This window comes from Haplochromis burtoni, unplaced genomic scaffold, assembly GCF_018398535.1.
Source record: "Haplochromis burtoni strain Fernald_Lab_line unplaced genomic scaffold, NCSU_Asbu1 Contig_49, whole genome shotgun sequence".
Lineage (NCBI taxonomy): Eukaryota > Metazoa > Chordata > Actinopteri > Cichliformes > Cichlidae > Haplochromis > Haplochromis burtoni.
The window spans coordinates 2,132,619-2,149,617 of record NW_024582410.1 but is presented as its reverse complement, the minus strand read 5'-3'; the positions used below and the strand labels follow the sequence as shown (position 1 = coordinate 2,149,617).

Here is a 16,999-nt window from a genome sequence, read left to right as displayed (position 1 = left end):
AGATCTCACCCGGTCTGCTTTTGGCGAAATATGACAAAAAGCTCTGGCTTTGGCTCTCCATCTTCAGCCTCTTCTGCACCCACAGGTTTTCTGCAGTTTAGACAGGCCAGCATGAACTAACAGTTGCCTTTGCACGACACGCTATGCTGTCAGAAACACACTCCTTAGTTCGGGCCCAACTCCTGTGTGACCCACTGTCCACTACCTTTATTTTTTTTCACGTATTCTTTTGGTTCAAGGAAATCTCCTGTAAAAGGAGATGTTTTCAAGTTCAATAACAACAAAATGTGCTAACCATATTGATTGTGGTTAATATTTTTGCTGTAATTGAGCTACATTACCAAAACCAAGCTCAATAACACCACTAGATCGCAAGAAACTGCAAAGCAGATAAGCCATCCTTGTCTTCTTGGTCTTAAATTTTTGCAAAACATCTTTTCATTATAGAGAAAATGGGAGATAAGGTTGCAGTGGGAGGGACTGGTCATGGAAAAATGGGAACGTTAATAATATAATTATAACCTTGACGAAATGGCTCACACAGAGGGTTTTTATTAATGTATAGCAATTTGTAATTAGTGTTGGCTTTATGACCAGTGTAATATCATATGATCTGTGCATTTCTTTTTATCTTATTTCATGTGTTCTTGCTTAGCTCCTAAAACAGAGGATCTGTTGTATTAGTGCTTCATTATGGGCTTCTTTGGACTCCATGCATGCATCATGTGAATGTCACAAGCAAGCATCACATGGAGTTCTGTTTACATAGAGTGCATTGATGACTGCGCTTTTTTTCCAGGCCCAGATTGTCCCTAAAATCAATTCCTGAGATTCTGCACTTTTCTTTGGCTTGAAATCTGAAGTTGTTTCTTTTTATACTTCAGCAAAGGATCAAGAAGGAAGTGCGTCTTTCAGTGTAGTTCTTATGTATAGGGCCACCATTTACATTTGCACTCTGATATTCCCTCACCAGTTTGATGCAGCAGCGCTATTGGACGATGAATTAATTGGCCGTTCCTTAAATCAGTGTTTGACTTCGGTCACGGTGGTTGCTCCACATGGTTCTTGTTTCTAGCAGCCCATCTATCTTCAAGCCCTTTATTTGGAGTGAAAATGACAGCCAGGACTCACTGCTCCTTTTATCCATTCTTATTCTTCCGCAGTTGTCTTCTCACTGTTGAGCTCACTTAGTTGAATACCAGGGAGAAAATAAAAAAGAGTGGAAATTGCTGCTGGAGACCTTTGCCTGCAGGCTTCTTGTGTCTTTATCTTTTATTCTAGACAGACAGTACTTCTGTAGTGCAACTGTGTTTTCATGCCCATGTGCCTGGATAGTCAATCGTCCTGTGTGCCTTGTTATTTTAAACAGCTGTTGTATAAATATTCATGTTTTGGAGTTTGCACAAATATTCCTGGAATGGTTTTAGGCAATAACAATAATCTGTGTAATCTCTGGTGTTTACTTATCATTATTCAAATTCCGATGATACACACGCCTTAATTAAGCTGTAAAGTAACAAGTTGTTGCTGCACTGTGTGATTCCAGGGAAAACCTGTAGGGACTCCAGACTCCGGGGCCTTCTTCCGTGTCTTGTCTGAACATGGAGTCTCTTCAATGTTCACAGCGCCCACTGCTATGCGTGCTATCCGCCAGCAGGACCCCCAAGCTACAATTGGAAAAAAATATCCACTGACCAGGTACAGAGCAACAAAATAAATGTTTTTGAATCAGTGGGGATTGGTGCTAAAGCAACAAATGGATGAATATGGAACTGAGATAAAATTCCTTTCTTCCTTCTTATGTGAGAATTTATTGTGTTTCTCATGTGTATTTGCAAAACAAAGCAAAGCAGCGTAGCGATGTTACTGCGTGACTGCAGTTATTTCTGACATGTTATACACCGTCTGATACAAAAGACTGTATACCGAAGATGGTAGTAGGTTTTTATGGACTCATTTTGAAAATTTAAAGTTTTTTTTGGTTGTTGTTTGTTTGTTTTTGAGACATACCAATCATATCCAGGTACTCCGGCACAATCGAAAGACATGGTTAGGTTGACTGGCAGGACTAAATTGGGGAGAGGCGAAAATGTGAGAGGGAAAGACTGTCAGTACATATCTAGTCCTGCAACAGACCGGCGACCTGTCCGGGCTGTACTCGCCTTTTGTCCCATGACCTATAATATCTCTTTGAGGACCTGCAGGTTGCAACATTTCTCAGTTGGTGTAATTTCACAGGATGTGAAACGCTGTGAAATAACCATGTTACAGCAAGCAAATGAGAAAAACCTCATTTAATCCAATGAAGGTAATTTCACAAAACGAAATGGCCTAAAAAGGTTAATAAATGCACTAAAGGAAGAGTTAAGTTGAATGTGAAGAGCTCAATAACTTTTCAGCCTTGGAGGTTTCAACTTGATTGTGATTGTAGTTATTTTTCATTTTCAACCCTAATGTTGATCCAAAACCTTAAGCCTAAGAACCCCATGCAAAGGTTTTTGGGGATTCTTTCTTTTAGCGTAGCCTCAGCCTGTAAGACTATGATCTTTGCCCTTATTATGATGGCTACATGGACTGAAACTGAGAGATAATTGCATATTATCTTGGGACTCTGACGAACCTGCTGGGTGAGAGAACAGCAGCTATATCCATCAGCTGTCAGTGGCAGAGGACTTTGAAACGCCAGGAGTGACTTGTTAAAGCATCTCATGGCTGACGGTTGTCCGCGCAGCCTCTCGTTAGTCTCTGGCCATCTGCTGATGCACAGCCCTCTCCCACCTCTGTTGCTCACAGTCCGTACCCTCAACTCGACCCGCTCGAGTGTTAATCACGATAGATAACAAGCAACAGCATCTCACTGACTGCAGCCCACCTGTGTTAAATCACTCTGCGTGATCAGGTGAAGGTCGTCTGTAGCTCAGAGTTAAAAACAAACATTTTTCATGGTATTAGTTTAACTTGGATTAAATGCTTCATGAGATTTTGTTAATTCTTTGGCACAGAGCGTAAAAATGTACGGGGGGTTTGTGTCAGTCTGTTCCGCAGTCTGAAAACGCCACTTAGCACACAATCATAAAGCAATTCTAAGTGGGAATGACCTATGGCCCTAGTGAATCATTCAGTAACTCTGGCATTGTGTGCTGAATCGACGATCTCCTGTTGTTCCCTGTGCTGAATGCATAGCACCTTTTTAAAAGCTCTTTCTGCAGTCAGAGATGATTTTTCTGCTGTATTTTTTTTTTTTTTTTGCTTCACATATTGTTGAAATCTCTCCTCTCAGCTGTGACCCTGCCACAATCAGTCATTTAGGCAACTGTTCCCGTGTACACTTCCTTGTTCTTAATGCATTTTTTCCCCTTGGCAGAAGCGCATTTGTAAAAGATTGCTGCAATTCCCGTTGGTTTTGAGCAAGACAATTTGCCATCATATACATGCTGCATTATAAAAGCAGCATTAAAACAGGGTTTCTTTGTGGTGCAGTCATTGTTCCAAAAAAGAGCTTTCATTCCAATCAAATCTGGCTTTTTGATGCTAATACAGTGAATTCAAAATGCTTTAAGTGTAGAAGGCTGTTAATCACAGTTTACGTGTCAGTTCAAATCTGTCTTGAGTGCTTAATTTGCTACACAAAAAGAAGGAAAGCTATTTTTTCACTTATCGTCTTGTATTTGACAGTCATTATAAACACAATCCTGCTTATAAACAGTCAGAATCTGTAGGGAAGATTTTCGATACCAAGATGATCTTTTGCAATCTGAGTAATGATCACAAAACATTTGAGGAAATCGCAGCTTCTTGAAATTTATCAGCAGTTGTAAACAGTGTGCAGGCAGTCTTTAATCAGCTATCTGTTATTCATTATGTGGTTGTCTTGGCTCTACTAGAAGCCCTGAAATATTGGCTGCTGTCTCTGAAATCATTAAACTATAATCCATGAGTTCCCAGATTGATTTTTCTAGGCTTACATGCATATCATAATAGTCTGTGTATGTTGTCCCATCAAAATGCCTGTCTCGATGCCTGGGACGGGCATTGTGATGTGTATATATATATATTTTTTTGAGCCATGTTGTTGTGGTTGAAATCTAATCATTTATTTCTGTTAGCTTAGTATTTATATTTGGCTTCATGTAGCTTGTGTTTTTTTGTTTGTTCTTTTGGGTTCCTCATGTCCTTTTGTATTATGCTGCAGTCTGTTCTTTGAATTTTTATTCTAGTGTATTTTCAATGTAAGGTTGTGCTTTTATTCTGGTTTATTTATTTTCATCATTACTTCCAGCAAGGACGTCATATTTCTGGTAGCAATTGTGTGCCTGTATGTCATCACTGTGTCAGTAAATAAGATGGCTCGAAAAGTTTTGTTTTTACTGATTAAACTTTACGGGGGTGTAGAGTGAGGTCAGGTCAACAATCTGTTAAAATTTGGCTTGCATCGACCAAAGTGTTCAAGGTCAACTTAATGATTTATTTGTTAAGATGGACAAAAAGCCATATAACTTGGAAACTAGCATTCTTGTCTTGTCTTTATTCTAGTAGAATAGAGATTAAGATTATGAAAGATTATTATGGCTCATTTTTTATTTATTTATTTATTTAAATTTATAGCAAATTATTATTCTCTTTTTTTTGGGGGATCCTGCTCAACTTTTCAGTTCTTATATTTGAATTTGGATTTCTGTTATTATCTTCTTGTTATTCTCTTGTGACCTGATTTCTGTTTAGTTTGTCTTTTCAGAGATTAGTGCAGTTCTTCGTGTTTAGGGTTAGGATTGGTCTCCTTTCTTTATTTCCTGTTTTACTTTGTAGGTTTGTTCCATTTTAGTTTTACTTTCCAATTTCAGTGATTTCTTGCTTGTGTTCACCTGCCGTTCGTTGTGTGGGATTTAACCTCCTCATGTGTTCAAATCTGTGTGTGTGTATACACGCACGCACACTGTGTAACAGTCCTGTCATTGCATTGTTCAGAGTTATGTTGTACTAGTATGCTGTATATCCCTGGTCCAGCAGTCCTCTTGTTTCTGTTTCATAGTACTTTTTGAATGTTTGGATTATTGTTGATCATACCTTCCATGAATTCAAAGATTTTGGACTGGGTGTCTTTTGGGTTATCAGATTTTTATGCCTCCTGCATCGTGAACTCAGGTCCTTAAAAACAAACAATCATAATAGCAGATGATGAAAGCCCCGTCCTGTGAAATACAGAAGGATATGTCAGTGGTAACTTTAGGTTTAAATGTTTTTTAATGGAAGTAATAAAACCTTTCAGAAAACTCATGTAACTTTGTTACAAATGCATAGCTTCATGCCAGAGAAACCTCAAATACCCCTCGTACATCTGTGGATAATTGACTCTGAGATGCACAAGCACACCTCGTCAATGCGCTTGAGAAATATCATTTGTTACCATAGACGTGAAAAATGCATTGAAACTCTGTCTACAAGGGTGTCTGAAGCTGTAATGGCAGCAGCGCTCTCTATAAATGTAGTATGAAAAAAGGAGCTGCCTCTCTGTCCGCAGTATCTTAACAGGAGAAAACTAAGTCATTGCTGAGAGCCTCACTGTCCAAAAGTGACAAAGTCCACTATCCATTGGATAGTGCTTTTTAGCACATAGTAAAATCTGGTGTTTTTTAAAGGTGGTAGTGTTTACAGTGTGTTTGCCTTTTATTAAAAGCAACCCATTCAAACAGATCAGTGGTTCCTAACATATTTTATCTAACGCTTCATCAAAACTTCATGTTCCAATGTGTTCAATTCAGCCAATTTTACATTTGATGTTGACTATTTTTCCTTTTAGGAATAATTTTAATTAACTATTTAATTCAGCCAATAGTTTAATTTGTTTACCTACTCTTTTTTGCCAAAAATATTAAATAAAAAAATACACCTGCTAACTGTGCTTTTAGCTATTAATTGGCTTTTTTTTTTTTTTACATACAGAACTTTAACTAGACATTTCAGGTGTTCTTTCAGTATATTTCTAACAATTTAATTTGTTAATTTTACATTGTTACCTAACAGTAACAACTGCTCATCAGAGCTAAAGCTAATTATTTGTTTTCTGCTTTATTGGTTTTAACTATTGTGTATTAAATTTAGCTAACATTTTCTTTTGCTTATCTGTTATTTAGACCAACTCTTAACTGCTAGCCAAAATTTTTTTTATTTATTTTTTTTAAATTTTTCAGATCGTTATTTCAGCTCTATTCCCAGGTGGTTAATTGAATTTGTTCATCCAATAGGCAGTATTGAATGATGAGACCATAACAAGAGGCCAAACTTGCAGTAGCAAATCGACAAACACTGCAAAAGCATAGAAAATATGAGGGGAAAGGGTTAAATAAAACACAACTGGATTAGAAAAAACGACATCAGAGGGTTTAGTCTTGCCCAAGGATAATTCGACATACACAGGGATCGAACCAACCTTTTGATTAGCTGACAACCCACTTTACCTCCTGAGTCACCTGTTACCTATTTATTTATTTATTTTTAAAGATTTCTTGGATTTCTGACTGTCTATTAACTAAACCTGTGTTTGTCCATTAATATTATCTAACTTTTAACTTCTAAACCTCCTCATGTCTATTTGCTTCTACAATTAAATTTCAGCTTTCATTATTTTACATTGATACTTAAGCAGTACTATCATAGGGCAGTTCAAATTTATTTATATAACACCGAATCAGAACTACAGTCACGTAGTGTAATAGCTCAGGGTCACCTGCCTTAATGCTCAGCTTTCAGTTTAATTATAACATGATGCAGATACACTGCTGCATTGTTCAGTTGCAGCTCTGCACGTTAACATGTTCACAAAACAGAACACACACTTCAGGTGTATTTTCCTCTGATTAACTGTTTCTCATATCACATAATAAGCTTGGAGCATATTTGCGCTTTGTAAACTAAAACTCAACCTTGACAACAAAGAATGTTTCCTACTCTGCCTGCTTCAGGGTCAAACTGTATTGTAGCCTTATCTTTACAAAATAGCCAAGATAAATAGCTGTTGATGCCCTTAAGAGGGTCAACTTACCACTCAGAGCATGCATTCAGTGGCTACTTCATCAGGTACAACTCCTTGAGTGCAACCCGCCCCAACTAAATGGTAAGTCTTATCACTTCAATACAACACAATATTGTGTCATTATAAATCAATTCAGAAGCCTGCTTCATAGTTTGGATTGACAAATTAGAGCACTTTCAATCCTGACTCTATGGGGCAGTTTTGTGAAACTAAAGATGGTAGCTTTCCCACTCCTACCACTGAAGAGCCAATCACTATCCTTTTTTTTTTTTTTTTTTTTTTTTTTTTTTTTCTAAATGACATCAGAAACAGCAGTATGCGACATTACGTGATGGCAGAGCTTCAGTTCATCCTTTGTCATTTTTTTTTTTTTTTTTTAATAAATAGGACAGGGGGAATGAATGAGAGAAAGAGGGGGAGAGAAAGAAAGAAAACCAAAGGGGAGAAGAGACGGTGAGAAGGGGGGGGGAAAAAAAAAAAAACAACAACTCCTGGGTCACCTGTATGGAGAAAAAAAAAAAAAAAAACAAACAAACAACAAAAAAAACAAACAGAGGAGACAGCAAACAACAAAGAGCAACATAATAATAGAGAAAACAAAGCACCATCACAATAAACTAGCTAGTCATAGATATCAATAGTTACTGAATAATAAACGATATTGTGCAGCACGCAAGATAGACAGCGCACAGTGTGCTTTGAGGCAGCAGCCAAGAAAGCTTTAGTCCGCGTCTGTGAATACCCATGTGTACACCTGTGTGCATACCTGTGTGGATCAGCATGCTTGCATTCCAAAGGTTTCTCCATGTAATGATCTGCTAGGGAGTGTGGGGGGGCCACAGCCCCGTCCTCCAGGGTGTGAAGCGGGTATGGAGGAGATCAAAACTCCAGACATCCAGAGGCCCCCAGAACACAAGAGACCACGGAAGACCAACAGAGGGGCAGCCGCGCCACTGTTCCAGTAAGAGCTGAGGAGAGTCCCAGATGAGGGCTCGCCCAGCAGCCGCGGAGCAGAAGCCAGGGGGAGTTGCAGTGACGCGCCCGTGAGCTCCGCCGGCCCCCAGCTGTGCCTGAGTGACCGAGCCCCAGGCCGAGAGGCCGGGGGCACCCCACCTCCAAAGGGGGCCCGAGCGAGCCCCAGGCCCCAGGCCCCGACAAGCGGCCGCCAAGGAGTGAGCCGGTGTGTACCCGGACGCCCACCCCCAGACACAAAGAACCACCAGCACACCGACACCTGAGGGAGTCCGCCACCGGCAGGGGAAGTGGTGGTGGGTAGAGATAGGCCTCCAAACCTTGGAGGGCCTGAGGTGTCCCCAGAGAGGTGGCGTCTGATACCCAACCTGACATATAGACACAGACATACAGGCACACACAGACACAAACATCCATTCCCACCCTCATGCTCTCATGTGCACTCACTCCACACTCAACCAACGTGGAGAAGACATAAAGAGACGCTGTACACACATCACACTCCCCAAGCGTACTCTACAAACCGGGTCTAGGTACCCTTGCCCCTGGAGGGGGGAATTGCACCCAGACCCAGGTGGTGTTACCCTTTTCCCTGCGGTGGGGAGAGGCAGACCACCCCGACTCCGCAGCAGCAGGGAGGCCCCACACCCCAGACCGCAGCCGGACGGCCAACTCCTCCTACTAGCCCTCCCGCTCCAGCAGGCCGCAGAGAATGGGGGTGGGAGAAGACTCCAATCACTATCCTAACATAGAAACATACATGGATTGGATACTTCAGTAGGTACACCTATTCAAATTGTCGTTCATGCAAATAACTAATTAGCCATTAACATGGGAGCAATTCATTGGGTTTAGGAATGTACGCATGATCAAGGCGACCTGCTGAAGATCAAACCAGACGTCAAAATGGGAAACAAAGGCGATATAAGTGACTTTGAACATGTCATGGTTATTAGTGCCAGATGGGTGAAAAAGTATTTTAGAAACCGTTGACCTACTGGGATTTCCCCTCACGAATATGTCTAGGGTTTACTGAGACTGGTCTGGAAAAGAGAAAATATCCAGTGAGCAAGAGTTCTCTGGGTGAAAACGCCTCTTTGATGCAAGAGGCCAGAGGAGAAGGGCCAGGCTTCTTTGAAGTGTTAGGTAGTCAACTCGACAGCTAAGGTATGGAGAAGATAAACCTTAAAGCAAATGGGCTAGAAGTGGAAGAGTACACCAGGGACACAGTTTTGGCATCATGAAAGCATGGATCCATCCAACCATCCATTCATCCTTCCATCTATCCGTCCTTCATTCCTTGTATGAACAGTTCAGGTGGGATATATTCTTGGCACTCTGAGCCCTTAGTACCCATTAAGCATAGTTTAAACACCACAACCATGCTGACTATATCTATCCCTTTATGATCACAGCTTACACCATATCCCAAAATTCAGCGCATCTCATAAAGTTTTTTGAACCAGCCAATGATTTCACCGTACTCAAACGACCTCCACAGTGACCTTATCTCACTCCAATAGAGCACATTTGGGATGCGGCGAAACAGCAGATTTGGATCATGCATGTACAGAAATCTGCAGCAACTGTGTGATTGTGTCGTGTCAAGATTTTATATTTGTAATCGCTCAGTGGGAGAGGAAATGATAGTCGCAAAATGCAGAAATACAAAATAAACTGGAAATGTGTTTTTTCAGTGTTGTTTTAAACACCAGTGGTTGTCCAGAATTTCACAACTGGTACAATTTTACTGAAAACATAACGCAGATGGTTAGATTAACTCAAACTGAGGTCTAAAACGGTTTCTTTGCTGCTTTGGCAACAGCTAAATCATCACCCTCCCACCACAGTCTCCGAGGTCACATCGTCTGCTTTAATCTGTTAACTCCTCAAAGAAAACTTGAATACCACCTTTGAATTGAATAGCGAGACATGTGGTGGTGGGAATAGACTTGCTTTCAGCTAGAACATAAGGCCCCTACAGGGACAGTCTAATTATTCACTTATTTCATGTAATTCAGCTCAAGTCCTGTGCACAAAAAATCTGACTGCTGAAGGATGGTTTGATGATTAAGTCCTGTGGCTTGATCCTTGACATATTTGATATTTTCTATTTGTTTAAGCCCTATTTTAAGCTATTCATCCTCAGCATGATATTATGACTCAATGAACTTGAGATCTGCATTTTTGATTGTTTATTTATTTTGTTTATTGCTGCATTGGTAGCAGTATTCTCATCCTTGTGTTATGGAGCAACATTATCATTTCTTTGAAGTGTTTCTGGCCACCTGGCAAACCTGTCTCCATTGACTCCACTAACTCCTGAGGGAAATGCCTGGCTCTTTAGCTGCTAAATGCTTCAACTAGGTTCGCCAGCTTGCTGCTAACTCTGTCTGTATGCTGCATTGTGCTGGGAAAGCGACTGTCTGGTTGTTTTTTTTTTGTTTTTTTTTAGGAGTTCTTCCCCCCTAAAAATCAGCTTCCTGTTGTAGCTGCAAATGCTACTAAGAGAAAAGAAATTGAGGAAAACTGTAAGGGTCCATAGATAGGTAATTCTTTCAAGGTTAATCACATCATAGATAGATGTGATCGCCCTAATGTTTTCACTTACAGTTATAGCTGCTTTAAAGTGCTCTTTTGGCACACACATAAGCAATCAAAGTTAGTGTAGTGCTCCTGACAACATGACGTGATCTGATTTAATACATATCAGTGTAAAAGTTTACATCAATGCCTGAGTTCAGTTCAGTTTTATTTATGTAGCTCCAAATCAAAACGACATCGACACACTTTATATTATAAGTTAAAGACCGCACAATAATACAGAGAAAAGAAGTGTTAGTCAAAAAGAAGCTCTATTACAGGTGGTAATAAATACAAAAAGTCAGCAGTCATTGAAGAGGTAGAGTAGTGATCACTACACTACCTCTTCAATGACTGCTGTGCCTAAAATGTAGCCTAGGGTTGGTGGGTTGTTCTTAAAAGCTTTTAGCAACCAGGTAACAACGCTTTGAAAATAAATATGAGCAGCCATCAGGAGGAGTGGATAACAGGGGAGAAATAAGAGAGACTGAAGATAGAAACTGTAGTGTTTGGGTTCACTAGCAGGGCATGAACTCGGGGAGTATCAGTTATCCAAAAAAAGTAGCAGAATTCTGAAGATGAACAAGAAGGGTCTAAGGGCAGGTTGGATTTGAAGGAGTTTGTTGGGTTTTTTTTAGGTACTTCATGATTAAGGGGCTCATCGCTGCTGTCTGTAAGGTCATATTGTGGGCATGTGGTTTGGTGGGGAAAAGAGCAACTCAGAAGGACTGTAGGTAGGCTTCAGAGTTTCAGGGGAAGGAAAAAGTGGAATTCACTGTTGATGGCTTTGACATTTAAAGCACGAGGCTAATAACTTTGGGATTTGTGAAGATGCTGAAGATAAACAAGCTTTCACCTCCACTGTCCTGAAAAGAAGGAAAACTGTTGAAAAAGAATGGTTTTGTCAGCAAAAGTGTCACGAACTATTCGCTTAAATGAGACCAATTAAGCTTGTTCTGATTTTCTGATTTACAATTAGGTAAATACGTTTTTGGGATGGATGTAATTTTGCCTCACACAATGAGGTTTGACTGAAGTTTAGAGTTACAGCTTTTATTCAGGGAGTTTAACAAAAGCATTGCGTTAACTGTTACGAGGAGGACATTAGCTATAATGGACTCTTTCAGATAGAGGAGGATGACCTGCACCAATACCCAGTGTAAGCTGATAATGCTGTATTTTGAACAACTGATTTTGGATATCTACTCTAGGAGTTAGGGTTGGTGTTTGCTATTTATACTTCGTCATTTGGTCTTTGCTTGAAGACCAAACGGCTGTGGATCAAAAGCCTCGTACTTAATTTAAAGCTGCTCTAAACGAAATAAAAGGCAAAAAAACAAACGAACATACCTTGAAAGTTGTACGCTCTCTTTCTGCAGCTTTTCCTCTCCTTTCTCATTTTTGTCACTAGATGAGGGATTTTAATTTTCTAAAAGCCAGTCATTTCTGACTTTTGACTTTTTGTGCCAGTCAAACCGCTTCAGAGGACCTTTGCTTAATCCATTGTTTGTGTTTACCTCCTTCACACTATATCCTTACATGCAGCTCATCGAATCTAGTCTGAAAAGATGTGTGATTTGCCAAAGAGCTTGGCTGTGCTGAAGCCTGTAAAACTGCTTCAGATGAGGTACAAGAGTCTTTCTCCGAACCTTTGATTTACACTAGGCTGAAAGTTTATAATGGATTTTTTTGCCCACTCATTCCAAAAGCAGGTTGCCTATCTTGCCTTTAAGAAAAGTGAAGTCAAATTCTGGAGTACTGAGAGAGATAGTCACTAATAGTTTCTAATTTGGGTTCTCACGGTTGATTTAACCCACTGTTTTACCCTTGCAGCATTGTTGGCAATAAAGGAGTAAATTACATACAATTTTAATAACACATTGAAATGCACATAAATGACCAAATCAGTGAAGCGTACTCCATAACTGGGAGCTAGAATTTGTGTGTAGGCTGGAAAAGAGAAACCGGTAGGCAGTCATGATCACTAATGAGAAATTAATAGGCCTCAGCTTTGTCAAGTTAGGACTTGGACTTTTTAAAAAAAAATTAAAGATATTTGCTGTACAATTATTCCACCATGGAAAAAGAACACTGAAGAAATCGTTAAAAGCCCCAAATTACCATAGCGTTCAGGCCCATGATGAGTCTGTGTAAATGTCTAACACACTCACCACTGCTGTACATGTAGTAGTCCAACTTTAAAGTCTTGAGACGTCTATGGTTTGGGCATTGAACATCGATTTTGATTTATTCCGACTGTTCCTCTGAGGGAGTGAATATGCCTTGCTTCCTTAAGGTAATTGACAGATGTGTTCTGTGTCCCCGCAGGTTGAGGTCATTATTCGTGGCAGGAGAGCGATGTGATGTGGAGACCCTGCAATGGGCAAAAAGGAACTTTGGAGTTCCTGTTCTGGATCACTGGTGGCAAACTGGTAGGAAGAATTTTACTTTCTAAAGACGGAAGCAAAAGAAAGCAAGAGATTTGAATTGGGGAAGGATATTTTTATCTTCGTGACAGACTGGATATAAACTGAACTGGGGAAGCTTCTTGCTAAATAATCTTGTTCCATGCATTCCCTTTAGGCCAAGGTTTCATGTTGAACAGAAACCGGAAAACTGAAATAGCTGGCTCATTCTTAAACATCACTCACTGAGCTGTGCAGCAACCCTTTTATTTCTTGGGCCTGTATCATCACAGGACGGCCAGGCTGGCATACAAAAGTTAACTTCATAGACTTAATACCCCTGTTTCTTTTTGTTTTTTTCTTCTTTTGTGGTTGAAGTCAAAATTGTTAAAACATTTATCTTTTACCATATGCTCTGAGTGAACTGCAGTTTTAATTATGCCATTATATGAAGCTAAAAAGCACTTTTTTCTTAAAATTTAGGGACAAAGTCCTTTTTGATATGGAAAGGATTTCAAAGACTTGAAGTTCTTTATTAGCATGAACTCCATGAGATGATGTAATTTAACTTGATCTTTAAGAATCAGCCATTCTTTAACATTATCTGCTTGAGATGACTATAAATGTGAGCTTTCCTGTATTTTATTAGCGCCTTGACATTAACTTGACCTCGAGCGAAGGGCTACTCCAGAAAATCACTATTCCCCAAAATGCCTGCTGACATAATTTAGCACATTTTTATCACACTTTCCTCTGTGATTAATCCTTTGTACGGTTAGTATCACAGTTTGGGGGATTAGACCCTCTCTGATGGGGGAACTGTAGCACTTTAAGCTTGAAATTCAAGCTTTTCTGGGAACCCATCATCACTCTAGTGATATGGCATCATATACAGCAAAGGGATTTATAGACATGATAGTCAGATAAATGGCTTGGAGGGTTAAGAGAGCAGTCAAAAAATGTCATTGTTGCATTTATTATTGTATTTTTAACATATTCAAAGTGAATCAGATAACATATGACAGTTGTGCCCATTTTATCATATGTATTTACCAAGGCTGAGTTCATTACTTGCTATAATAGTTGTAATTCTGATGGGACTATAAGATTCTCTTTTCTCAAGTGGTCACATTGCCAAGCAGCACTGACACAAGAAGCTTGGCTGATGTGTCCTTATAACTTATTTTACTTTGCACTGATATGTAGGGTGCCCAGATATCCCTCTTTAAATGAGACTGCACAGCAGTTATATCCCCCCCCCCTTTCCCGTCCCACATCTTAAGACAACGTTCCACATTTTGACTGGCCCTGGAGGGCATGCACTTTTCTTAAAGTCTGTTTTTTACCATTGCATTTGAAGGGAAGTCTATTTATTCTAGTCAAACAGTGGTTAGCCTATTCGGTGCTATGTCCTGTGAAAGCCACAAATCGCAAGTTAAAGTTACAGATTTTGTTGAATATGATTGGTTATTCACGCATGAGAAAATATTGTGTGAAGTGACACAGTATATGCATGTCAAACTTGGCTAAAAATTGTTCAAATAGGCTTACTTTTCTGAGCTACTTTTTCGCTGAAACTGTTACACTGTTACCAGGCATAACAGCAGCTGAAATAACAGTGAATTTATAAGAGAAAATGGGACTATAAGAACAAATGTCAGCTTATTTTCTTATTTTACTTGCTGAGGGAGAAAGTTAGAAAAGCTAAACTCAAATATAGTATATTTGACTACCTCCAAGCCTTGTTAATACATCCTACTTTGTTCTACAAATACTGTTTGTCTCACATTTAACTTGTTGGGATGTGTTGTGGTCACTATACCCATCTGGGATCCTGAGATGTGAGGACTGATCTATGCGTTTAATGAAGAGATAAAGAGGAAGGAAAAGAATCAGGGGGATGGTGTCCATCTGTTCAGGGGTGTAAATTCAAATTGCTTTTTAGCTGAAGCATGCTTTGAGTTAGACAGCTTAATGCTGAGTCTTTCTGTTTGTTGGTGCACACTTTATAATAATACATATACATAAAACAAGATTGAACTGATCGTATTGATTTTTCATTTAAACATGAATGTAGGAATTTGTGGTTAGTCAGCCCTGGTGCAAAGGGCTTTTCACCTGGGTCTATCTGAAAATTTCCATTTTCATAGTCAGTTACTTTGCCGCTTTGTACTTTGGATTAATGGTCTCCCCAGAAAGGTGAATTCTGATCATCATTTTTTAAAAGCTTCATATGTCCTTTAACTTCCTGGGTGGAGTTTGTGGTTTTTGAAAGAGAGCACAGGCTTCCTTTCTTCATCTTCCAGTTAACCTGTGGCACACCGTGACTGTTGTTATTCAGGGGAGTAAGATATGTAATTGAACTCTTGAGTTCTAGCTCTCACTGCACTGTTTCTTTTGTATTGATTCTTCAATGAGAAAGACCTTATTAGCTTTTTGAGTGGGAGGCTTGAATCCACGCAGCATGCTAATGTCATGTCCTCCATCACACCCATCGTTTCATTTCTTTAGTTCTCTTGAACTAATGAACTATGATAAATATCGTCAGCCACAGTGACAGAACACAATTATTATTATGCCGCTTTGTTTTTTAATATCTTGTCAGCACGGATGGGGGATCGATGTTGGAGAAGATGACATCCCTGTGTTAAATATGGAATCAATACTGTGGCTGAACTGTGGGGAAACCATTGACCTTCAGCGTTGGTACATGCAGGGCACTCCAATCTAAGAACAGATTAGCCTGCTTGGTTGATTGTGTTGTCCAGCATGAATTGAAATGTAAAGAGCTTTACATTTTGTGTCATAGAATTGTGAGCTATTAAACTGAGGTCATGGGAGTTTCTCCAACTACTCAGCATGTTTTTGGGACTTGGAAAAGGCACATTTGTTCTTGGGGTTTCCTAATGGGGGGTACATTAAACGTTTAAGATATCAGGCCTTTTGCTGTTGTTTTTTGTTTCCATAATTACAGTGATATGGATTCAGTAGTGGTCTATTATGATGAAGAGACCAAAAGATCATAAGGGTTCATGGGCTAACCCATAGTGATGGAATGAGAAGTGCAGTTAGTCAGTGTCTTTTGACTGGGAGGTCTGAGTACGTCTGCTTAAACTGCTGCCACTGTGCCCAAGATCAGAATAGATTCCACAAATTGTAGTTTGAGTCCATATTGTTGAATTTTGGTATGCCCACATTTCAAAACCTTTTGAACACCCCCAGAATAGCTGTTCCTTTCCAAAAACCAGTCGTGTCTTGCCAGAAGAATTTTGAGCCTTTACACACCTCTCCTCACAACAAACTTTCCAAGTAATTCAGCCTGTGCTGGCTATGGGTAACTGGTGAATAAAGAGTAGAACAACATCTTGCCTAAAGGCAAAAGCAACTTTAGGATTTAAGTAATGAAAGCCTTGGCTGGGAATCCACAGTATGTCTGTTTAATAATGTAGTGAAGCTTTGTGCATCACATAAAGATATATTTACATTATTTAAAACATTCTATATACAAACAGTGCATTGCTTGCCAAACCTCACCCTGTAAATTTTGTTTACCACTGTGATTGATTGTCTGCAATTTAAGATAACCTTTAGGGGCACCTTTGCTTTTGTTAGGCAGAGGAGCATTCAAATATGCCTGTATTTTTTTGTCTCAGTACAGATAGCGTGCTTGATTTGGGGAGGCAGCCTGCATTCAGTCTAGACTGGGTTTAATGATGGGTACTCTCTTGGGTGGTGACCTTCCGATCCCAGTACTGGGCAACAGTTTCATATATTGTCGGTTATTGATTAGCACAAGGGCTGCATCGGTACTGGATCCCTTCTCTATGGTATTTCTGTTCTTAGTTTAAACACTCATAGACTCACATTTTTGTAGCATAAAGCTTTGCATCAGTATTTATTGTTCATATCGCCAGTGTGGAAGTTGAAGGGTAACGAAGAAGTAGCAGTAATCCACTGCCAAACACAAGCATGATGCTCACGAGCATTCTGCTGTCATCTTATGTAGCTG

The 16,999-nt window shown here is 39.7% G+C and overlaps 1 protein-coding gene across 1 annotated transcript in view; it reads left to right on the top strand.

The window, feature by feature from the left end:
- Positions 1-16,999, top strand: part of acss3 (acyl-CoA synthetase short chain family member 3) — a 51,843-nt gene that overhangs the window by 9,235 nt on the left and 25,609 nt on the right. Inside the window, exons 8-9 of the mRNA XM_005923522.3 lie at positions 1,547-1,698; positions 12,914-13,017. Of these exons, the coding sequence (XP_005923584.1) occupies positions 1,547-1,698; positions 12,914-13,017 (256 nt within the window). The remainder of the gene's footprint in view (positions 1-1,546; positions 1,699-12,913; positions 13,018-16,999) is intronic.